The sequence below is a fragment of the Eleutherodactylus coqui genome, chromosome 2, assembly GCF_035609145.1.
Source record: "Eleutherodactylus coqui strain aEleCoq1 chromosome 2, aEleCoq1.hap1, whole genome shotgun sequence".
NCBI classification, from domain to species: domain Eukaryota; kingdom Metazoa; phylum Chordata; class Amphibia; order Anura; family Eleutherodactylidae; genus Eleutherodactylus; species Eleutherodactylus coqui.
This window is the reverse complement of record NC_089838.1, coordinates 819476-845786: the sequence shown is the minus strand read 5'-3', so window position 1 is coordinate 845786 and position 26311 is coordinate 819476. Positions and strand designations below refer to the sequence as shown.

The following is a 26311-nucleotide window of genomic DNA, read 5'->3' as shown; positions in this document are numbered from 1 at the left end:
ATAGATAGATAGATATGAGATAGATAGGAGATAGATAGATAGGGGATAGATAGATAGGAGATAGATAGATAGGAGACAGATAGATAGGAGAGAGATAGATAGGAGATAGATAGATAGGAGACAGATAGATAGGAGAGAGATAGATAGGAGATAGATAGATATGAGATAGATAGATAGATAGATAGGAGATAGATAGATAGATAGATAGATAGATAGATAGATAGATAGATAGATAGATAGATAGATAGATATGAGATAGATAGATAGATAGATAGGGGATAGATAGATAGATAGATAGATATGAGATAGATAGGAGATAGATAGATAGGAGAGAGATAGATAGATAGGAGATAGATAGATAGGGGATAGATAGATAGGGGATAGATAGATAGATAGATAGATAGATAGGAGATAGATAGATAGATAGATAGATAGATAGATAGATAGATAGATAGATAGATAGATAGGAGATAGATAGGAGATAGACAGATAGATAGATAGGAGATAAATAAATATGAGATAGATAGATAGGAGACAGATAGATACATAGAAGATAAATAGATAGATAGATAGATAGATAGGAGATAGCTAGATAGATAGATATGAGAGAGATAGATAGGAGATAGATATGAGATAGATAGATAGGAGATAGATAGATAAATAGATAGGAGATAGATAGGAGATAGATAGGAGATAGATAGATAGGAGATAGATAGATAGATAGATAGATATGAGATAGATAGATAGGAGATAGATAGATATGAGATAGATAGATAGGAGATAGATAGGAGATAGATAGGAGATAGATAGGAGATAGATAGATAGATAGATAGATAGACAGGAGATAGATAGATATGAGATAGATAGATAGATATGAGATAGATAGATAGATAGATAGATAGATAGATAGATAGATAGATAGATAGATAGATAGGAGATAGATAGATAGGAGATAGATAGATAGATAGATAGATAGATAGATAGATAGATAGGAGATAGATAGATAGATAGATAGATAGATAGATAGATAGATAGGAGATAGATAGATAGATAGATAGATAGATAGGAGATAGATAGATAGGAGATAGATAGATAGATAGATAGATAGATAGATAGATAGGAGATAGATAGATAGATAGATAGATAGATAGGAGATAGATAGATAGATAGATAGATAGATAGATAGGAGATAGATAGATAGGAGATAGATAGATAGATAGATAGATAGGAGATAGATAGATAGGAGATAGATAGATAGGAGATAGATAGATAGATAGATATGAGAGAGATATGAGATAGATAGATAGGAGATAGATAGATAGGAGATAGATAGATAGATAGATATGAGAGAGATATGAGATAGATAGATAGGAGATAGATAGATAAATAGATAGATAGATAGATAGGAGATAGATAGGAGATAGATAGATAGGAGATAGATAGATAGATAGATATGAGATAGATAGGAGATAGATAGGAGATAGATAGATAGGAGATAGATAGGAGATAGATAGGAGATAGATAGGAGATAGATAGATAGGAGATAGATAGGAGATAGATAGGAGATAGATAGGAGATAGATAGGAGATAGATAGGAGATAGATAGATAGATAGGAGATAGATAGGAGATAGATAGATAGGAGATAGATAGATAGATATGAGATAGATAGATAGATAGATAGATAGATAGATAGATAGATAGATAGATAGATAGATAGGAGATAGATAGATAGGAGATAGATAGATAGATAGATAGATAGGAGATAGATAGATAGATAGGAGATAGATAGGAGATAGATAGATAGGAGATAGATAGGAGATAGATAGATAGATAGATAGATAGATAGATAGATAGATAGATAGATAGATAGATAGATAGGAGATAGATAGATAGATAGATAGATAGATAGATAGATAGGAGATAGATAGATAGGAGATAGATAGATAGATAGATAGGAGATAGATAGATAGGAGATAGATAGATAGATAGATAGATAGGAGATAGATAGATAGGAGATAGATAGATAGATAGATAGATAGATAGGAGATAGATAGATAGATAGATAGACAGACAGATAGATTGATCTACGGTTGTTATGCACATCTAGTTAATACTCGGGTTGCTGTCGGACAGTTTGGTTGCTATGGATCTCTACGTAACAAGCGGATGTTTTCAATAAGGCAGATCATCCTTAGCGACCAATCTGAGATTACTGAGGTTTTGATCTGAAGAGCAGAGGAGACTTACCAGACTGCACCTCGGCCCTCTCTATGTCTTACAGCCATAATATACAAGTATTAGTACAGGTGTAGCTGGAGGATCCCTTTAAGGCTCGGTTTTAAGAGCCCCAGTCATCTAACATGGCTGACCTCCATGCCAAGCTACCCACCTAATGTCATCGGCATCCACCGGCTAACTCATCGCTGTCAGTGCGGCTGTCAGCTCGGGCTTGATAACAAGTCTATGGGCCGAAGCGGCTCATAATTTATCCTCCAGAAGCCAAGACAGATGTGGAGAGAACGTGGAAACTGGCGAAGAACTTATAAAGTGTGGAGAGCCGCGGGGAGACGTAAGAGATCCAGCGTTAGAGGATTCTGCATTCACTCCCAATAGGAGATGAAAGGCTGGCTGACTACTGAGCCCCCGGCTGTACGGCGGGCTGCCAGCTGGTCTCGGCATTACAAGCATAGCTGCTGGGAAAGGGATATAATCCGCACCAAGACGTCTCTGTGTACCGGCGACGCTTATCAAAGCCATCCTTACGTTAGCGGCTCCCAGTAAGATGAGAGTCGGCCCCAGGCCCAGGGTGTAGATGGAGCGCAGGATGACGGACACCAGGAACGGACGGATGCCAAAGGGTTTGGGAAGGATGAACAACATGGCGGTGCAGATGGCCAGAGCGACCCACAGCAGGATGGAGATCCAGGGAGAAAGAGTGCCTGCAGAGTGATACAGAATATGTCAGCATTAACATACATGTGTGAGAACACGGGGGAGGGGGGGGGGGGGGGGGGGGAGTGCGAGTCCACCTGTACCGAGCATTAATCCACCACGTCATGGCTTATTACTGAAAGTAGCTGCAGGTAGCAAGTAGAGTCACTGTGTACATACATTACTGATTCCGTATTATCCTCCAGAGCTGCACTCACTATTCTGCTGGTGGAGTCACTTTGTACATACATTACTTATCCTGTACTGACCCTGAATTACATCCTATATTATACCCCAGAGCTGCACTCACTATTCTGCTGGTAGAGTCACTGTGTACATACATTACTTATCCTGTACTGACCCTGTATTATACTCCAGAGCTGCACTCACTATTCTGCTGGTGGAGTCACTGTGCACATACATTACTTATCCTGTACTGATCCTGAGTTACATCCTGTATTATACCCCAGAGCTGCACTCACTATTCTGCTGGTGGAGTCACTGTGCACATACATTACTTATCCTGTACTGACCCTGAGTTACATCCTGTATTATACCCCAGAGCTGCACTCACTATTCTGCTGGTGGAGTCACTGTGTACATACATTACTTATCCTGTACTGATCCTGAGTTACATCCCGTATTATACTCCAGAGCTGCACTCACTATTCTGCTGGTGGAGTCACTGTGTACATACATTACTTATCCTGTACTGATCCTGAGTTACATCCTGTATTATACTCCAGAGCTGCACTCACTATTCTGCTGGTGGAGTCACTGTGTACATACATTACTTATCCTGTACTGCTCCTGAGTTACATCCTGTATTATACTCCAGAGCTGCACTCACTATTCTGCTGGTGGAGTCAGTGTACATACATTACTTATCCTGTACTGCTCCTGAGTTACATCCTGTATTATACTCCAGAGCTGCACTCACTATTCTGCTGGTGGAGTCACTGATACATACATTACATGCCCTGTACTGCTCCTGAGTTACATCCTGTATTATACTCCAGAGCTGCACTCACTATTCTGCTGGTGGAGTCACTGTGTACATACATTACTTATCCTGTACCGCTCCTGAGTTACATCCTGTATTATACCCCAGAGCTGCACTCACTATTCTGCTGGTGGGGAGTCACTGTGTACATACATTACTTATCATGTACTGATCCTGGGTTACATCCTGTATTATACTCCAGAGCTGCACTCACTATTCTGCTGGTGGAGTCACTGTGTACATACATTACTGTTCCTGTATTATACTGCAGAGCTGCACTCACTATTCTGCTGGTGGAGTCACTGTGTACATACATTACTTATCCTGTACTGATCCTGAGTTACATCCTGTATTATACTCCAGAGCTGCACTCACTATTCTGCTGGTGGGGAGTCACTGTGTACATACATTACTTATCATGTACTGATCCTGAGTTACATCCTGTATTATACTCCAGAGCTGCACTCACTATTCTGCTGGTGGGGAGTCACTGTGTACATACATTACTTATCCTGTACTGACCCTGAGTTACATCCTGTATTATACCCCAGAGCTGCACTCCCTATTCTGCTGGTGGAGTCACTGTGTACATACATTACTTATCCTGTATTATACCCCAGAGCTGCACTCACTATTTTGTTGGTGGAGTCACTGTGTACATACATTACTCATCCTGAGTTACATCCTGTATTATACCCCAGAGCTGCACTCACTGTTCTGCTGGTGGAGTCACTGTGTACATACATTACTTATCCTGTAGTGATCCTGAGTTACATCCTGTATTATACTCTAGAGCTGCACTCACTATTCTGCTGGTGGAGTCACTGTGTACATACATTACTTATCCTGTAGTGATCCTGAGTTACATCCTGTATTATACTCCAGAGCTGCACTCACTATTCTGCTGGTGGGGAGTCACTGTGTACATACATTACTTATCATGTACTGATCCTGAGTTACATCCTGTATTATACTCCAGAGCTGCACTCACTATTCTGCTGGTGGGGAGTCACTGTGTACATACATTACTTATCCTGTACTGACCCTGAGTTACATCCTGTATTATACCCCAGAGCTGCACTCCCTATTCTGCTGGTGGAGTCACTGTGTACATACATTACTTATCCTGTATTATACCCCAGAGCTGCACTCACTATTTTGCTGGTGGAGTCACTGTGTACATACATTACTCATCCTGAGTTACATCCTGTATTATACCCCAGAGCTGCACTCACTGTTCTGCTGGTGGAGTCACTGTGTACATACATTACTTATCCTGTAGTGATCCTGAGTTACATCCTGTATTATACTCTAGAGCTGCACTCACTATTCTGCTGGTGGAGTCACTGTGTACATACATTACTTATCCTGTAGTGATCCTGAGTTACATCCTGTATTATACTCCAGAGCTGCACTCACTATTCTGCTGGTGGGGAGTCACTGTGTACATACATTACTTATCCTGTACTGCTCCTGAGTTACATCCTGTATTATACTCCAGAGCTGCACTCACTATTCTGCTGGTGGAGTCACTGTGTACATACATTACTTATCCTGTACTGATCCTGAGTTACATCCTGTATTATACTCCAGAGCTGCACTCACTATTCTGCTGTTGAGGAGTCACTGTGTACATACATTACTTATCCTGTACTGATCCTGAGTTACATCCTGTATTATACCCCAGAGCTGCACTCACTATTCTGCTGGTGGAGTCACTGTGTACGTACATTACTTATCCTGTACTGATCCTGAGTTACATCCTGTATTATAGTCCAGAGCTGCACTCACTATTCTGCTGGTGGAGTCACTGTGTACATACATTACTTATCCTGTACTGCTCCTGAGTTACATCCTGTATTATACTCCAGAGCTGCACTCACTATTCTGCTGGTGGAGTCACTGTGTACATACATTACTTATCCTGTACTGCTCCTGAGTTACATCCTGTATTATACTCTAGAGCTGCACTCACTATTCTGCTGCTGGAGTCACTGTGTACATACATTACTTATCCTGTACTGCTCCTGAGTTACATCCTGTATTATACCCCAGAGCTGCACTCACTATTCTGCTGGTGGAGTCACTGTGTACATACATTACTTATCCTGTACTAACCCTGAGTTACATCCTGTATTATACTCTAGAGCTGCACTCACTATTCTGCTGCTGGAGTCACTGTGTACATACATTACTTATCCTGTACTGCTCCTGAGTTACATCCTGTATTATACTCTAGAGCTGCACTCACTATTCTGCTGCTGGAGTCACTGTGTACATACATTACTTATCCTGTACTGATCCTGAGTTACATCCTGTATTATACTCCAGAGCTGCACTCAGTATTCTGCTGGTGGAGTCACTGTGTACATACATTACTTATCCTGTACTGCTCCTGAGTTACATCCTGTATTATACTCCAGAGCTGCACTCACTATTCTGCTGCTGGAGTCACTCTGTACATACATTACTTATCCTGTACTGACCCTGAGTTACATCTTGTATTATACTCCAGAGCTGCACTCACTATTCTGCAGGTGGAGTCACTCTGTACATACATTACTTATCCTGTACTGATCCTGAGTTACATCCTGTATTATACCCCAGAGCTGTACTCCCTATTCTGCTGGTGGAGTCACTGTGTACATACATTACTTGTCCTGTATTGATCCTGAGTTACATCCTGTATTATACTCCAGAGCTGCACTCACTATTCTGCTGGTGGAGTCACTGTGTACATACATTACTGTTCCTGTATTATACTCCAGAGCTGCACTCACTATTCTGCTGGTGGAGTCACTGTGGACATACATTACTGTTCCTGTATTATACTCCAGAGCTGCACTCACTATTCTGCTGGTGGAGTCACTGTGTACATACATTACTTATCCTGTACTGACCCTGAGTTACATCCTGTATTATACTCCAGAGCTGCACTCACTATTCTGCTGGTGGAGTCACTGTGTACATACATTACTTATCCTGTACTGATCCGGAGTTACATCCTGTATTATACTCCAGAGCTGCACTCACTATTCTGCTGGTGGAGTCACTGTGTACACACATTACTTATCCTGTACTGATCCTGAGTTACATCCTGTATTATACCCCAGAGCTGCACTCACTATTCTGCTGGTGGAGTCACTGTGTACATACATTACTTATCCTGTACTGATCCTGAGTTACATCCTGTATTATACTCCAGAGCTGCACTCACTATTCTGCTGGTGGAGTCACTGTGTACATACATTACTTATCCTGTACTGACCCTGAGTTACATCCTGTATTATACTCCAGAGCTGCACTCACTATTCTGCTGGTGGAGTCACTGTGTACATACATTACTTATCCTGTACTGACCCTGAGTTACATCCAGTATTATACTCCAGAGCTGCACTCACTATTCTGCTGGTGGAGTCACTGTGTACATACATTACTGTTCCTGTATTATACTCCGGAGCTGCACTCACTATTCTGCTGGTGGAGTCACTGTGTACATACATTACTTACCCTGTACTGCTCCTGAGTTACATCCTGTATTATACTCCAGAGCTGCACTCGCTGTTCTGCTGGCTGTGACCCGTCTTCCGCCCCCACAGTCATTATATAGTGCACATATCCTACTACGACCTATTTTACCACCTCGGTGAGGTCACCAATTAACCTTCCCGTTTGCTCATCCTGTGGGGTCGTGGCGGTATTTTTAGTGTAAACCTCGCTGCGAACGTCTCACTAAAGGAAATGCAGCGCAGAAATATTTATGCTGTTAACGATATAAAACGCAGCCAGAAAAGTTTTAATCACATCATTATCGGGGAGATAAGACAAGGGGGATGAGAGCGCGGCCGAGCGCGGGGACCTGAGCGCCGGCCATCACTCGCCTGTCACCGCGGCTTTATTGGCTCTTTGGTCCTAGAAGTAGCAGTCAGCGCCGTGACTATATATAGCACTTAAAGTGACAATCATCTTCAAGCTGCCGTGTCAGGCAGACATTTAATGAAATGGGGGGTTCAGACACGGCGCTCGGTGCCGCGCCGCCGCCTCGCCCTGCCTGCGACTCTGACCTGTCAATCTCGCTTCCTTCAACACTCTTATTAGGCGCCATCTGATCAATTTTCCCGTCGGCAAGAATACTTCAAACCGTCTTCCTGCTTCATATTCACCACTTCATTAGAGCGAAAATAAGAATGGGGAGAAGTTCCTGTCCGTCTCTGCAGATAAACAGCAGCAGTGGGACTACAACCCCCAACGTGCCGCACTGCTTAACCCCTTGAGGCCTTTGGCGTCAGGGTGTGTATGGGGCAGGATCTGGAGCCGATCCTGCTTCATACAAGGAGGGGACCGGGTGTCTTAGACAGCTGACAACTACCGGCAGCGGTCATGATCAGTGCTCACATTGATCACGATTGTTAACCCTTTGAATGCATCGATCTCAGTTTGGGGGTCCCAACTGAATAAGGTGCCATTCGGTTGTGATGGTAGCCCAGGGCCTTCTGGAAACCCTCAGAGCTGCCATAAATCTCTGCCTATTAAGATGTGCCTGTCCTGATACCTTGCCGGCAGTAACAGCATATACTGCAATACTAAAGTACTGCAGTATAGAGCAGAAGCAATCAGATGATTGGAAGTTCATGTCCTCTATGGCATGTGTCAAGCTGTCCTTTCATGTGGCTCAGAAGTGGCAGCGCCAGCACAGGGAGCAGGTGCCATCTTAGTTTCCGCGCACACCTCCACGCCGCATTATTCAGCAAGCCACAGGTGGCGGCTCAGCTGTGACCGCCCTACCCGGGCATTCTAGCCAACCAGTGCTAGAGAGGTGGAAGGGGAGTAACCCCACCATAGTGCTCCATAGCCCTGCGAAGGAGAAGGCGCTTTCTTTCCTTGACTTTACTGGTCAATTTCAATCTGTAATACGGACCAAAATATGACAAGGGGTGTTGTTTGTAGCGCGCGCGTAATACAGAGCGCAAATACACCGGTGTGAGGAAGCCCTTATAATTGGCCCTTGGAAGGCCACTATGAGGCCTTAGTCAGACGGAACTCAGTCTGCCGGGACAAGGTGAGTATATATATATTTTTTATTTTAACACTTTCCTGGATGAATTGCAGGAAAGGGCTTATATATTTAAGCCCTTCCCGACAATTCATCCCACACTCGCCCGCAGCGCATTGCTTTCAATGGAGTCGGCTGTATTGCCGGCTCCATTGAATGCAATGCGCTGGACAGCTCCGGCCCGTTTCTAATGAAACACGGCTAGGAGCAGATTTTCGGGTGATTTTCGGGCACCGGTCACGCGATTTGCGGATGCGCATCCGTCATGCGATCCGCAAATCGCGCAAAAAAACGCCCGTCTGACTAAAGCCTAATGCTGATGGGGCCCTGGTTAAAGAGGAGTCTGACAACCCTGAGCCGCGGGGGCTGGAAAAAAGGGAGAAATCAACACAAAAACTTCAACCTTCACTTTTCTTGTATTCATAATAAAAAAATCAAACCCAAAGAATTCCCAAAAATATTTGGTAGCGCTGCATCCAAAAAAGTCCAATCTATCCAAATAATGCATTATTTATACTACGGGGGGGAGGGAGTCCCGGCAAAAACAAAAGCAGCGCTAGAGATGCGCTTATCATTCTCTTGAAGATATTTTTGAGGAGTATTACAGCAAAAACTCCAAAATGCTATCTATAAATTAGGTGTCCCGGTATTCGCACCACCAGCAGTTACCTTGGCATTTTTGCTGCAGGGTAGAAACAAAATCCTCCCCAAAGATGGCGGAACTTCATCTTCTTTTCAATTTCACTACTCTTAGAACTTCCTAAAAGTTTTTCCATACGTGAAATACTACCGCTGAAAAATACTACCGCTGAAAAATACTACCGCTGAAAAATAGTACCGCTGAAAAACAGTACCGCTGAAAAACAGTACCGCTGAAAAACAGTACCGCTGAAAAATAGTACCGCTGAAAAACAGTACCGCTGAAAAATACTATCGCTGAAAAACAGTACCGTTGAAAAATACTATCGCTGAAAAACAGTACCGCTGAAAAATACTATCGCTGAAAAACAGTACCGCTGAAAAACACTACCGCTGAAAAACACTACCGCTGAAAAACACTACCGCTGAAAAACACTACCGCTGAAAAATACTACCGCTGAAAAATACTACCGCTGAAAAATACAACCGCTGAAAAATACAACCGCTGAAAAATACAACCGCTGAAAAATACAACCGCTGAAAAATACAACCGCTGAAAATAGTACCGCTGAAAATAGTACCGCTGAAAAATACTATCGCTGAAAAATTCAACTCGTTGCAAAAGCATCCACACCTTGTAGATTTTTTTCTTATCATTTCCTACTAGAGAAGAAGTAAAGAGCTGACTAACAGTGAGGAGGAAGGGGTGGGGGCGACACAACGGTCAGAGCGCGGGCGTTTACGTTGAATGGGGAAGTTATCACATAAAGAAAAAATTCATGACATTTAATGCCCCTCCACCGAATCACACAAATATCACAACTGGCGTCACAAGACGATCCACTTCCTTCCAGCTGCATGATGGCCTGAAGGAGTATATTCACTATCACTTCTCCTGCCAGTGTCAGTATATACTGCTACTCTGCAATGTGATCCTTTCTACCTTCTCAGCCCCGCTCTCTACATCCATCATCTAGGCATGATCCCATATGTGATCCCGTGTGTGATCCGTGGCGTCTGATCCCGTGTGTGATCCGTGGCGTCTGATCCCGTGTGTGATCCGTGGCGTCTGATCCCGTGTGTGATCCGTGGCGTCTGATCCCGTGTGTGATCCGTGGCGTCTGATCCCGTGTGTGATCCGTGGCGTCTGATCCCGTGTGTGATCCGTGGCGTCTGATCCCGTGTGTGATCCGTGGCGTCTGATCCCGTGTGTGATCCGTGGCGTCTGATCCAGTGTGTGATCCGTGGCGTCTGATCCAGTGTGTGATCCGTGGCGTCTGATCCAGTGTGTGATCCGTGGCGTGTGATTCCCTGTGTGATCCGTGGCGTGTGATTCCCTGTGTGATCCGTGGCGTGTGATCCCCTGTGTGATCCGTGGTGTCTGATCCCATGTGTGATCTGTGGCGCCTGATCCCCTGTGTGATCTATGGCGCGTGATCCCCTGTGTGATCTATGGCGCGTGATCCCCTGTGTGATCTATGGCGCGTGATCCCCTGTGTGATCTATGGCGCGTGATCCCCCGTGTGATCCATGGGGTGTGATACCCCGTGTGATCTGTGGGGTGTGATACCCCGTGTGATCTGTGGGGTGTGATACCCTGTGTGATCTATGGCATGTGATCCCCTGTGTGATCTGTGGGGTGTGATACCCCGTGTGATCTGTGGGGTGTGATACCCCGTGTGATCTATCGCGTGTGATCCACTATGTGATCTACGGGGAGTGATCCCCTATGTGATCTATAGGGAGTGATCCCCTATGTGATCTCTGGAGTGTAATCCCCTATATCATCTAAGGGGTGTGCTTCCCGACATGCGACTAACAGTGAGAATCCAAAAAAAACGCCGTACAATAATCCCCGAGTATTGGAGATGTTGAAAATGTTTGGCCAGAACGATGCTGTGAGCCACGGAGAGCGGCCGCTGCGATCACGGACGCACGTGAGGCGGCCGCTGCTGACCTTAAACACATGATGAATATTTATGAAGCCCCTGTGCAAACAGACCTCCAAATAAGACAAAGTGAGCTTGTCCTGTGCGGCCCCAGAGGCCGAGGGGGGCCCGGCAGAGGGCAGACACGTGCCAATACACGTGTACCACAGGCAGACGAGAGGCACGTGCTGCTGCAGGGCACCTATAGCTCATATGTAAGGGGGCATCACATGACGACACACGCTCTGGGATTAAAAGGGTTAACTTATCTCATGTAAAAAAAATAACAGGTTAAAGACATTGGAAACGGTTGTTCTAGAACTCTCCGGTATTAAGGTAAATGTCCGACACAAATGACATAATAAACATCATTACTTATAGAGGTGCAAGTATACGGTATACAACCTGAAAGGAGCTTCATCTCTACATCCCCAGAGTACAGACCTGCGTGTGGGGGAAGGGAAATGACAACTGCTCTCAGCTTTATTCTATCTCACATAAGTAATTGTCACTACAACTGTAAAACAATACTAGTCCAACAGTGTGTAAAAGTATATACCTAATATACTACTGCCCCCTATGTACAAGGATATAACTACTATAATACTGCCCATATGTACAGGAATATAACTACTATAATACTGCCCCCTATGTACAAGGATATAACTACTATAATACTGCCCATATGTACAAGAATATAACTACTATAATACTGCCCCTATGTACAAGAATATAACTACTATAATACTGCTCCTATGTACAAGAATATAACTACTATAATACTGACCCCTATGTACAAGAATATAACTACTATAATACTGCCTCCTATGTACAAGAATATAACTACTATAATACTGCCCCCTATGTACAAGAATATAACTACTATAATACTGTCCCCTATGTACAAGAATATAACTACTATAATACTGCCCCCTATGTACAAGAATATAACTACTATAATACTGCTCCTATGTACAAGAATATAACTACTATAATACTGCCCCCCTATGTACAAGAATATAACTACTATAATACTGCCCCCTATGTACAATAATATAACTAGTATAATACTACCCCCTATGTACAAGAATATATCTACTATAATACTGCTCCCTATGTACAAGAATATAACTACTATAATACTGCTCCCTATGTACAAGAATATAACTACTATAATACTGCCCCCTATGTACAAGAATATAACTGCTATAATACTGCCCCCTATGTACAAGAATATAACTACTATAATACTGCTCCTATGTACAAGAATATAACTATTATAATACTGCCTCCTATGTACAAGAATATAACTACTATAATACTGCCCCCTATGTACAAGAATATAACTACTATAATACTGCCCCCTATGTACAAGAATATAACTACTATAATACTGTCCCTATGTACAAGAATATAACTACTATAATACTGCCCCCTATGTACAAGAATATAACTACTATAATACTGCTCCTATGTACAAGAATATAACTACTATAATACTGCTCCCTATGTACAAGAATATAACTACTATAATACTGCTCCCTATGTACAAGAATATAACTACTATAATACTGCCCCCTATGTACAAGAATATAACTGCTATAATACTGCCCCCTATGTACAAGAATATAACTACTATAATACTGCTCCTATGTACAAGAATATAACTATTATAATACTGCCTCCTATGTACAAGAATATAACTACTATAATACTGCCCCCTATGTACAAGAATATAACTACTATAATACTGCCCCCTATGTACAAGAATATAACTACTATAATACTGTCCCTATGTACAAGAATATAACTACTATAATACTGCCCCCTATGTACAAGAATATAACTACTATAATACTGCTCCTATGTACAAGAATATAACTACTATAATACTGCTCCTATGTACAAGAATATAACTACTATAATACTGCTCCCTATGTACAAGAATATAACTACTATAATACTGCCTCCTGTGTACAAGAATATAACTACTATAATACTGCCCCCTATGTACAAGAATATAACTACTATAATACTGCCCCTATGTACAAGAATATAACTACTATAATACTGCTCCCTATGTACAAGAATATAACTACTATAATACTGCCCCCCTATGTACAAGAATATAACTACTATAATACTGCTCATATGTACAATAATATAACTACTATAATACTGCTCCTATGTACAAGAATATAACTACTATAATACTGCCCCCTATGTACAAGAATATAACTACTATAATACTGCCTCCTATGTACAAGAATATAACTACTATTATACTGTCCCTATGTACAAGAATATAACTACTATAATACTGCCCCCTATGTACAAGAATATAACTACTATAATACTGTCCCTATGTACAAGAATATAACTACTATAATACTGCCCCCTATGTACAAGAATATAACTACTATAATACTGCCCCTATGTACAAGAATATAACTACTATAATACTGCCCCACTATGTACAAGAATATAACTACTATAATACTGCCCCCTATGTACAAGAATATAACTACTATAATACTGCTCCTATGTACAAGAATATAACTACTATAATACTGCTCCTATGTACAAGAATATAACTACTATAATACTGCCCCCTATGTACAAGAATATAACTACTATAATACTGCTCCCTAAGTACAAGAATATAACTACTATAATACTGCTCCTATGTACAAGAATATAACTACTATAATACTGCCCCTATATACAAGAATATAACTACTATAATACTGCCCCCTATGTACAAGAATATAACTACTATAATACTGCCCCCTATGTGCAAGAAATTTAACTACTATAATGCTGCCCCCTATGTACGAGAATATAACTACTATAATACTGCCCCCTATGTACAAGAATATAACTACTATAATACTGCCCCCTATGTACAAGAATATAACTACTATAATACTGCCCCTATGTACAAGAATATAACTACTATAATACTACCCCCTATGTACAAGTATATAAGTACAATACTACTGCCCCTATGTACAAGAATATAACTACTATAATACTGCCCCCTATGTACAAGAATATAACTACTATAATACTGCCCCCTATGTACAAGAATATAACTACTATAATACTGCCCCCTATGTACAAGAATATAACTACTATAATACTGCCCCCTATGTACAAGTATATAACTACTATAATACTGCCTCCTATGTACAAGAATATAACTACTATAATACTGCCCTCTATGTACAAGAATATAACTACTATAATACTGCCCCATATATACAAGAATATAACTACTATAATACTGCCTCCTATGTACAAGAATATAACTACTATAATACTGCCTCCTAGGTACAAGAATATAACTACTATAATACTGCTCCCATGTACAAGAATATAACTACTATAATACTGCCCCCTATGTACAAAAATATAACTACTACAATACTGCCCCCTATGTACAAAAATATAACTACTACAATACTGCCCCCTATGTACAAAAATATAACTACTACAATACTGCCCCCTATGTACAAGAATATAACTACTATAATATGGCCTCCTATGTACAAGAATATAACTACTATAATACTGCCCCCTATGTACAAGAATATAACTACTATAATACTGCCCCCTATGTACAAGAATATAACTACTATAATATGGCCTCCTATGTACAAGAATATAACTACTATAATACTGCCCCCTATGTACAAAAATATAACTACTACAATACTGCCCCCTATGTACAAAAATATAACTACTACAATACTGCCCCCTATGTACAAGAATATAACTACTATAATATGGACTCCTATGTACAAGAATATAACTACTATAATACTGCCCCCTATGTACAAGAATATAACTACTATAATACTGCCCCCTATGTACGAAAATATAACTACTACAATACTGCCCCCTATGTACAAAAATATAACTACTACAATACTGCCCCCTATGTACAAGAATATAACTACTATAATATGGCCTCCTATGTACAAGAATATAACTACTATAATACTGCCCATATGTACAAGAATATAACTACTATAATACTGCCCCCATGTACAAGAATATAACTACTATAATACTGCCCCCTATGTACAAGAATATAACTACTATAATACTGCCTCCTATGTACAAGAATATAACTACTATAATACTGCCTCCTATGTACAAGAATATAACTACTATAATACTGCTCCTACGTACAAGAATATAACTACTATAATATTGCCCCCTATGTACAAGAAATTTAACTACTATAATGCTGCCCCCTATGTACAAGAATATAACTACTATAATACTGTCTCCTATGTACAAGACGATAACTACTATAATACTGCCCCCTATGTACAAGAATATAACTACTATAATACTGCCCCCTATGTACAAGAATATAACTACTATAATACTGCCTCCTATGTACAAGAATATAACTACTATAATACTGCCCCTATGTACAAGAATATAACTACTATAATACTGCCCCTATGTACAAGAATATAGCTACTATAATACTGCCCCCTATGTACAAGAATATAACTACTATAATACTGCCTCCTATGTACAAGAATATAACTAATATACTACTGCCCCTATGTACAAGAATATAACTACTATAATACTGCTCCTATGTACAAGAATATAACTACTATAATACTGCCCCTATGTACAAGAATATAACTACTATAATACTGCTCCTATGTACAAGAATATAAATACTATAATACTGCCCCCTATGTACAAGAATATAACTACTATAATACTGCCCCTATGTACAAGAATATAACTACTATAATACTGCCCCCTATGTACAAGAATATAACTACTATAATACTGCCCCTATGTACAAGAATATAACTACTATAATACTGCCCCTATGTACAAGAATATAACTACTATAATACTGCCCCCTATGTACAAGAATATAACTACTATAATACTGCCTCCTATGTACAAAAATATAACTAATATACTACTGCCCCCTATGTATAAGAATATAACTACTATAATACTGCTCCTATGTACAAGAATATAAATACTATAATACTGCCCCCTATGTACAAGAATATAACTACTATAATACTGCCTCCTATGTACAAGAATATAACTACTATAATACTGCCCCCTATGTACGAGAATATAACTACTATAATACTGCCCCCTATGTACAAGAATATAACTACTATAATACTGCCCCCTATGTACAAGAATATAACTACTATAATACTGCCCCCTATGTACAAGAATATAACTACTATAATACTGCCTCCTCTGTACAAGAATATAACTACTATAATACTGCCTCCTATGTACAAGAATATAACTACTATAATACCGCCCCCCATGTACACGAATATAACTACTATAATACTGCCTCCTAGGTACAAGAATATAACTACTATAATACTGCCCTCTATGTACAAGAATATAACTACTATAATACTGCCCCCTATGTACAAGAATATAACTACTATAATACTGCTCCCATGTACAAGAATATAACTACTATAATACTGCCCCCTATGTACAAGAATATAACTACTATAATACTGCCCCCTATGTACAAGAATATAACTACTATAATACTGCCCCCTATGTACAAAAATATAACTACTACAATACTGCCCCCTATGTACAAAAATATAACTACTACAATACTGCCCCCTATGTACAAGAATATAACTACTATAATATGGCCTCCTATGTACAAGAATATAACTACTATAATACTGCCCCCTATGTACAAGAATATAACTACTATAATACTGCCCCCTATGTACAAGAATATAACTACTATAATATGGCCTTCTATGTACAAGAATATAACTACTATAATACTGCCCCCTATGTACAAAAATATAACTACTACAATACTGCCCCCTATGTACAAAAATATAACTACTACAATACTGCCCCCTATGTACAAGAATATAACTACTATAATATGGACTCCTATGTACAAGAATATAACTACTATAATACTGCCCCCTATGTACAAGAATATAACTACTATAATACTGCCCCCTATGTACAAAAATATAACTACTACAATACTGCCCCCTATGTACAAGAATATAACTACTATAATACTGCCCCCTATGTACAAGAATATAACTACTATAATACTGCCCCCTATGTACAAGAATATAACTACTATAATACTGCCTCCTCTGTACAAGAATATAACTACTATAATACTGCTCCAATGTACAAGAATATAACTACTATAATACTGCCCCCTATGTACAAGAATATAACTACTATAATACTGCCCCTATGTACAAGAATATAACTACTATAATACTGCTCCCATGTACAAGAATATAACTACTATAATACTGCCCTCTATGTACAAGAATATAACTACTATAATACTGCCCCTATGTACAAGAATATAACTACTATAATACTGTCCCCTATGTACAAGAATATAACTACTATAATACTGCCCTCTATGTACAAGAATATAACTACTATAATACTGTCCCCTATGTACAAGAATATAACTACTATAATAATCCCCCTATGTACAAGAATATAACTACTATAATACTGCTTCTATGTACAAGAATATAACTACTATAATACTGCCCCCTATGTACAAGAATATAACTACTATAATACTGCTTCTATGTACAAGAATATAACTACTATAATACTGCCCCCTATGTACAAGAATATAACTACTATAATACTGCCCCCTATGTACAAGAATATAACTACTATAATACTGCCCCCTATGTACAAGAATATAACTACTATAATACTGCTTCTATGTACAAGAATATAACTACTATAATACTGCCCCCTATGTACAAGAATATAACTACTATAATACTGCCTCCTATGTACAAAAATATAACTACTATAATACTGCCTCCTATATACAAGAATATAACTACTATAATACTGCCCCCATGTACAAGAATATAACTACTATAATACTGCCCCCCTATGTACAAGCATATAACTACTATAATACTGCTCCTATGTACAAGAATATAACTACTATAATATTGCCCCCTATGTACAAGAATATAACTACTATAATACTGCCCCCTATGTACAAGAATATAACTACTATAATACTGCCCCCTATGTACAAGAATATAACTACTATAATACTGCTTCCTATCTCCTTCCTCCAGCAGGCAGGTATGTTTACTCCTGCCGCATGGAGGCTGAGCTGGACTCAGAGTATTTGGGGGTCTTCTGCCCCTTGACCCTCTGCGCTCACTGACTATAATGACTGGAATGTCTGTCCGCACCTCCTATCTCTGCGTACTCAGATTTTGTCAGAAGTTCCTCTTACCTTCATCTCCGTCGTCTCCAAAGGGGTAGAAAAGCGCCACCGCCAGGTTGATGAACACTGCCAGGTTGAAGGAGATGCTGCCCCATAGCGAGATGTGGCGGGAGAACCAGAATAGGGCAGGGTTATCTGTACAGAGAAGGAGGCAACATGTCAGCAGGAGGAAACAGTCAGCAGATTACCTCCCACTGCCTTGCAGACATCTGACGCACCTCCCACATATTATGTGCCCAGGTGATAAGATGTAGGGGTGTTAGTCTCCCAGTCACCCCTTTTCTTGGGGAGAATGGTCCAGTGCATTGTTTATTCCGGTATAAAAAGGCAGATGCAGTCCTCCACCACAACATCATGATCCCCGCTTGTACTGGAGATACACAACAACCATGACAGATCAGTCTACAGCAACTTGCTGACAGTTTCCAGATAATTAATGTACGGATGCCTAATAGCTCCATTCTGTATTGATGTGATTCAGGCTGCAGGCGATGTACAGTCACAGTCCCCGAGACCCCAGCCTGCAGTTAAGAGCACCGACCACTACAGAGGGGTCGGAGCTGTGGGTTCTGCTCCCACCCTGGTATATCCCGGCACTGACAGCTTTAAACCTGCACATACATCTTTCTTTAGGTAGTTGCTTGGCTCTAACAGCCTGAAATGGAAAACCCTCAGATTCTGTTAGATTAACCTCTTACATACCACAATCAACAACTGTAGCATGTAAGCTGATGACGGGGAGGGGGATGGGGTGCTCCTTCTGTCACTCAATGTGATCGCAGGGTACCAATGGGTTCTCGTACCAACCGGAAGCCGCACAAAGCCCTCCGTGCCTGCCATGTAACTCAACCTATTAGGCCCCACCTTCTGTAATGCATAAGTAATGCAGTGTATTATTCCAGTGAATGAACGATCACATCTTCAAGTCCTCCTCAGGGACTAAAAAATTATATTTAAAAAAGTTCAATAATGTTTAAATTAAAAAAAAATAATGAAAAGAAAATACTAAAAGTCCTACAACACTTTATCTGCGCCCTGGAGTGCGGCCGTTAATATCTGCGCCCTGGAGTGCGGCCGTTAATATAAACTCCTCCCACAAAACACCAAAGGCCTCATCCGGCCGTCAGCGACTTCGGGCTCTTGCAATGAGACAGTGTAAATTTGCTCGATCCTTAAGGCACAAAATAGGCCGGTCACTAAGGGGTTAAGGAGCTAAAGAGGCTCTTAAGATTTGTGGTCTCTCAACAGAAGCTTGAGGACATTTTCCAGGGAACAGAGAGAAGGTCTTCACTGCTGGAGACCTAAATGAGGAGAGGAAACCATAGAAGCCATTTCGCCAGATTTCTTCTGCCCATCAGAAAAATGGGCAAGTGCAAGGATCGGAGACACTGTGACAAGCGCCAAAGTGCGGTGTGTAGACGACGGGGTCGGAGCATCTCCAGAGCAGCCAGTCTCACGGGGTATTAAGCATCTCCAGTGCAGCCGGTGTCGCCGGGTGTTCCCGGTATGAAGCATCTCCAGAGCGGCTGACCTCGCGGGGTGTTCCTGGTATAAAGCATCCCCAGAGCGGCCGGTCTAGCGGCGTGTTACCGGTATGAAGCATCGTCAGAGCGGCCGGTCTCGCGGAGTGTTCCCGGCATGAAGCATCTCCGGAGCAGCCGGTCTCGGGGAGTGTTACCGGTATGAAGCATCGTCAGAGCGGCCGGTCTCGCGGAGTGTTCCCGGTATTAAGCATCTCCAGCGCGGCCGGTCTCACAGGGTGTTCCCGGTATGAAGCATCTCCAGAGCGGCCGGTCTCGCGGGGTGTTCCCGGTATGAAGCATCTCCAGAGTGGCCCGTCATGCGGGGTGTTCCTGGTATAAAGCATCTCCAGAGTGGCCGGTCTCGCGGGGTGTTCCCGGTATGAAGCATCTCCAGAGCGGCCGGTCTCGCGGGGTGTTCCCGGTATGAAGCATCTCCAGAGTGGCCCGTCATGCGGGGTGTTCCTGGTATAAAGCATCTCCAGAGTGGCCGGTCTCGCGGGGTGTTCCCGGTATGAAGCATCTCCAGAGCGGCCGGTCATGCGGGGTGTTCCCGGTATGAAGCCTCTCCAGCGCGGCCGGTCTCGCGGGGTGTTCCCGGTATGAAGTATCTCCAGCGCGGCCGGTTTCGCGGGGTGTTCCCGGTATGAAGCATCTCCAGAGCGGCCGGTCATGCGGGGTGTTCCTGGTATGAAGCGTCTCCAGAGCGGCCGGTCTAGCAGTGTGTTCACGGTATGAAACATCTCTAGAGCGGCCGGTCATGCGGGGTGTTCCTGGTATGAAGCATCGTCAGAGCGGCCGGTCTCGCGGTGTGTTCACGGTATGAAGCATCTCCAGAGCGGCCGGTCTAGCGGTGTGTTCACGGTATGAAGCATCTCCAGAGCGGCCGGTCATGCGGGGTGTTCCTGGTATGAAGCATCTCCAGAGCGGCCCGTCATGCGGGGTGTTCCCGGTATTAAGCATCTCCAGAGCGGCCGGTCTCACAGGGTGTTCCCGGTATGAAGCATCTCCAGAGCGGCCGGTCTCGCGGGGTGTTCCCGGTATGAAGCATCTCCAGAGTGGCCCGTCATGCGGGGTGTTCCTGGTATAAAGCATCTCCAGAGTGGCCGGTCTCGCGGGGTGTTCCCGGTATGAAGCATCTCCAGAGCGGCCGGTCATGCGGGGTGTTCCCGGTATGAAGCATCTCCAGAGCGGCCCGTCATGCGGGGTGCTCCCGGTATGAAGCGTCTCCAGAGCGGCCACTCTCGCGGGTTGCTCCCGGTATAAAGCATCTCCAGAGCGGCCGGTCCCGCGGCGTGTTTCCGGTATGAAGCATCTCCAGAGCGGCCGGTCTAGCGGCGTGTTTCCGGTATGAAGCATCTCCAGAGCGACTGGTCTAGCGGTGTGTTCACGGTATGAAGCATCTCCAGAGCGGCCGGTCTAGCGGTGTGTTCACGGTATGAAGCATCTCCAGAGTGGCCGGTCTCGCGGGGTGTGTCCGATATGAAGCATATCCAGAGTGGCCGGTCACGCGGGGTGTTCCCGGTATAAAGCATCTTCAGAGTGGCCGGTCTCGCGGGGTGTTCCCGATATGAAGCATCTCCAGAGTGGCCGGTCTCGCGGGGTGTTCCCGGCATGAAGCATCTCCGGAGCAGCCGGTCTCGGGGAGTGTTACCGGTATGAAGCATCGTCAGAGCGGCCGGTCTCGCGGAGTGTTCCCGGTATTAAGCATCTCCAGAGCGGCCGGTCTCACAGGGTGTTCCCGGTATGAAGCATCTCCAGAGCGGCCGGTCTCGCGGTGTGTTCCCGGTATGAAGCATCTCCAGAGTGGCCCGTCATGCGGGGTGTTCCTGGTATAAAGCATCTCCAGAGTGGCCGGTCTCGCGGGGTGTTCCCGGTATGAAGCATCTCCAGAGCGGCCGGTCATGCGGGGTGTTCCCGGTATGAAGCGTCTCCAGAGCGGCCACTCTCGCGGGTTGCTCCCGGTATAAAGCATCTCCAGAGCGGCCGGTCCCGCGGCGTGTTTCCGGTATGAAGCATCTCCAGAGCGGCCGGTCTAGCGGCGTGTTTCCGGTATGAAGCATCTCCAGAGCGACTGGTCTAGCGGTGTGTTCACGGTATGAAGCATCTCCAGAGCGGCCGGTCTAGCGGTGTGTTCACGGTATGAAGCATCTCCAGAGTGGCCGGTCTCGCGGGGTGTGTCCGATATGAAGCATATCCAGAGTGGCCGGTCACGCGGGGTGTTCCCGGTATAAAGCATCTTCAGAGTGGCCGGTCTCGCGGGGTGTTCCCGATATGAAGCATCTCCAGAGTGGCCGGTCTCGCGGGGTGTTCCCGTTATGAAGCATCTCCAGAGCGGCCGGTCACGCGGGGTGTTCCCGGTATGAAGCATCTCCAGAGTGGCCGGTCTCACAGGGTGTTCCCGGTATGAAGCATCTCCAGAGCGGCAGGTCATGCGGGGTGTTCCTGGTATGAAGCATCTCCAGAGTGGCCGATCTCACGGGGTGTTCCTGGTATGAAGCATCTCCAGAGCGGCCCGTCATGCGGGGTGTTCCCGGTATAAAGCATCTCCAGAATGGCCGGTCTCGCGGGGTGTTCCCGGTATGAAGCGTCTCCAGAGCGGCTGTTCACACGGGGTGTTCCCAATAGGAAGCGTCTCCAGAGCGGCCACTCTCGCGGGGGGCTCCCGCTATGAAACATCTCCAGAGTGGCCGGTCACACGGGGTGCTCCCGATATGAAGCATCTCCAGAGCGGCCACTCTCGCGGGTTGCTCCCGGTATAAAGCATCTCCAGAGCGGCCGGTCCCGTGGCGTGTTTCCGGTATAAAGCATCTCCAGAGCGGCCGGTCCCGCGGCGTTTCCGGTATGAAGCATCTCCAGAGCGGCCGGTCTCGCGGGGTGTTTCCGATATGAAGCATATCCAGAGTGGCCGATCACGCGGGGTGTTCCCGGTATAAAGCATCTTCAGAGTGGCCGGTCTCGCGGGGTGTTTCCGATATGAAGCATATCCAGAGTGGCCGGTCACGCAGGGTGTTCCCGGTATAAAGCATCTTCAGAGTGGCCGGTCTCGTGGGGTGTTCCCGATATGAAGCATCTCCAGAGTGGCCGGTCACGCAGGGTGTTCCCGATATAAAGCATCTTCAGAGTGGCCGGTCTCGTGGGGTGTTCCCGATATGAAGCATCTCCAGAGTGGCCGATCACGCGGGGTGTTCCCGGTATAAAGCATCTTCAGAGTGGCCGGTCTCGCGGGGTGTTTCCGATATGAAGCATATCCAGAGTGGCCGATCACGCGGGGTGTTCCCGGTATAAAGCATCTTCAGAGTGGCCGGTCTCGCGGGGTGTTTCCGATATGAAGCATATCCAGAGTGGCCGGTCACGCAGGGTGTTCCCGGTATAAAGCATCTCCAGAGTGGCCGGTCTCGCGGGGTGCTCCCGGTATGAAGCATCTCCAGAGCGGCCCGTCATGCGGGGTGTTCCCGGTATGAAGCGTCTCCAGAGCGGCCGGTCTAGCAGTGTGTTCACGGTATGAAACATCTCTAGAGCGGCCGGTGTCGCGGGGTGTCACTGGTATGAAGTATGACTCTCCAGTTGTCCATCCTTGGAAGCACTTTTGGTAGGTAATGTGACAGAGTGGTGGACATCCAAGGCTTGTTGATGTGGGGGTGAAGGCCGTCCGTCTGGTCTTATCACTCAGAAGAGCAACTGTAGGACAATCGCTGATAGCGCCACTGCTGGTGAGGGTAGAAAGGGGTCAGATCACAGCGGGCATTCAACTCGCTGGGTAGCTGCAGCGGTCGGAATGCCCATGTGACCCTTGTCCACTGTCGAAAGCGCCTATAGTGATCAACAGAACTGGACCACTGAGAATGGAAGAAGGCGCCTGGTCTGACGAGTAACTCTTACCGCCATGTGGGCGGCCGGAAAAGAGATGGCAGCAGGATGCACTATGAGAAGACAACAAGCTGGCGGAGGCCATGTGATGGGCAATGTGCTGCTGGGTACCTGGGTCCTGGCCTTATATACCACCTAGATAACATTGTACAGACAAGTCTCTCCTTCAGGCTAGCGGGGTTCCCTAATGACAGCGCCCCCTATTAGTAGGATAACGCGCCAGCTGCACTGCAGGAACGGTACAAAGATCGTGGTGGGCCGATCGAAAAGAACAAGTTTGACCGATCCATGGAGGCCGCACCAATCAGCTTAGTTCTGCTGCCAATACCACCGGACACTTCAGATGTCTCGTGGGGTTCAGGCCTCGAGGGGGGTCACCTCCACAATATTAGGGGTATTAATGTTGGGGCTGGTCGCTGTACGATCGCTACATGCGTTGTTAGTTTGCAGCTTTTTCCTTTTTTTTTTTACTGTCGAAGAGAAACGGTGGCTCCTCGTTGGCGGCTGAACACCTGCACTCACTAATTCATTCATCCGCAGGCTGGTCAGGGACCAGCTTAATGACAAATCTGCCGCTGATCTCTGCGTAATAAGCGGTTGGTGTGCAAACACAAAGTCCCATTTAAATGTAAACGTTTAATTTAGGAATGCGCGGCGGCAGAGGAGGAGGGAGCGGCCACAATGTCATGGCTGGAGACACCGGCTGCCTCGACTGTATATGGCAGCAGCTCACACCAACAGCCTGTGTTATCAGCCTAAGAATCCAGGCAGCTGAGATAAGAGGTGCTGTTTGCAGGGTCCTCACACTGTAGAGCCACGGCCAGGTCTGCCCGTGACGGTGGGCGCCCTGTGACCTGCTGTCCCTGCATACAGGCGTTAAAAACAATAAGATCGATTGTCAGCAATAATCTTTAGCAGGTCCAGCTCCAGATTTAGGTAAGCCCTTCGGTGACAGAGTCACAGGGTGCCCCTTGAGTCATTTATAGGCCCTGCTGTGCCCCCTGAGTCATTTATAGGCCCCGCTGTGTCCCCCTTATATTTTATAGGCATCACTGTGCCCCCCCAGTTACTTATAGACCATGCTGTGCCCCTTCAGTCACCTGTATCTGTGTCTTTAAGATACAGTTACAATTCATCTCAAGGAATGAATGTTTTTGAATGTTTTGCAATGTATGGCCCTTTAAAAGGGTTGTCCAAAATTCGGAAAACATGGCTGTTTTCTTCCAATCAATAAAAAAATCAATATAACATGCCGCCTGTGGCCAGGAGTGGCGCTATTTTTTTCAAATCCTGGACAACCCCTTTAATTACCAGCATCCTGTAACAAGTATTACAACTCAGGTTGGGTCAAGTGGGAATTTGATTTCTACAGGAAGCAGACATCTCTGTTCCCACTGCAGTGGCCAAGCTTGGTATTACGGGCCAAGTTCCTATTCATTTTAATGCCTATAATACCAAGCCTGGCCACTGCAGTAAGAATGGAGCTGTCTGCCTCCTGCAGAAATCAGCTCCATGCATGAGCATACATGGCGGTGAACATCTGACTGGCAGGGGGTCCCTGGCTGCAGAGCCCCACCGATGTACTACTGACGGCCTATAACATCATGTGGATATGCCCTTATAGACATCTGTTGATGCAGAAAAGCAAAAAAATACGCTGCTGAAAATCTGCAGCGAGTAAATAGAAGGCCCCGCCTACACCGAGCTTCATGGACACGGATTCCGGACCAAAATCAGTGTTGGAAACAGCGCCATTTTTGATTTTGGGGATCTGTGCCGAAGATCATATAGTGTGAAAAAAAAACAATTGGCGCACTCGTTCTTGGCGTGGATTCCAGCGGGAAAACACACGTTTGGGCTCATCCGCCTCTGTAAGTTGAAAACTGCGTAGATTTCTGATGCGTTTTTTCATTAAAAGATTTTTCTGATCCGGACTTCTGTTTGTGTGAAGGCGGCTAAAGCTGTTAACCCCTTAATGTCGCTGCCCTTTTTGGTTTCTGTCTCTCCTCTTCACTTTCAAAAAAAATCATAAAAACTTTTTAAAAAGTGAAGTGTAAAAAAAAATGCAATTC

The 26311-nt window shown here is 44.0% G+C and overlaps 1 protein-coding gene across 7 annotated transcripts in view; it reads right to left on the bottom strand.

Annotated features, from left to right (window-relative positions):
* Positions 1–26311, bottom strand: part of ITPR2 (inositol 1,4,5-trisphosphate receptor type 2) — a 253107-nt gene that overhangs the window by 58306 nt on the left and 168490 nt on the right. For 5 of the 7 annotated variants that reach the window (XM_066590133.1, XM_066590137.1, XM_066590138.1 and 2 more), the window contains 3 exons: positions 18859–18984; positions 11961–11999; positions 2765–2940 (listed from right to left, as the gene is read on the bottom strand). In XM_066590133.1, coding sequence (XP_066446230.1) covers positions 2765–2940; positions 11961–11999; positions 18859–18984 — 341 coding nt within the window. The remainder of the gene's footprint in view (positions 1–2764; positions 2941–11960; positions 12000–18858; positions 18985–26311) is intronic. The other 2 variants (XM_066590136.1, XM_066590139.1) reach the window with 1 other exon arrangement.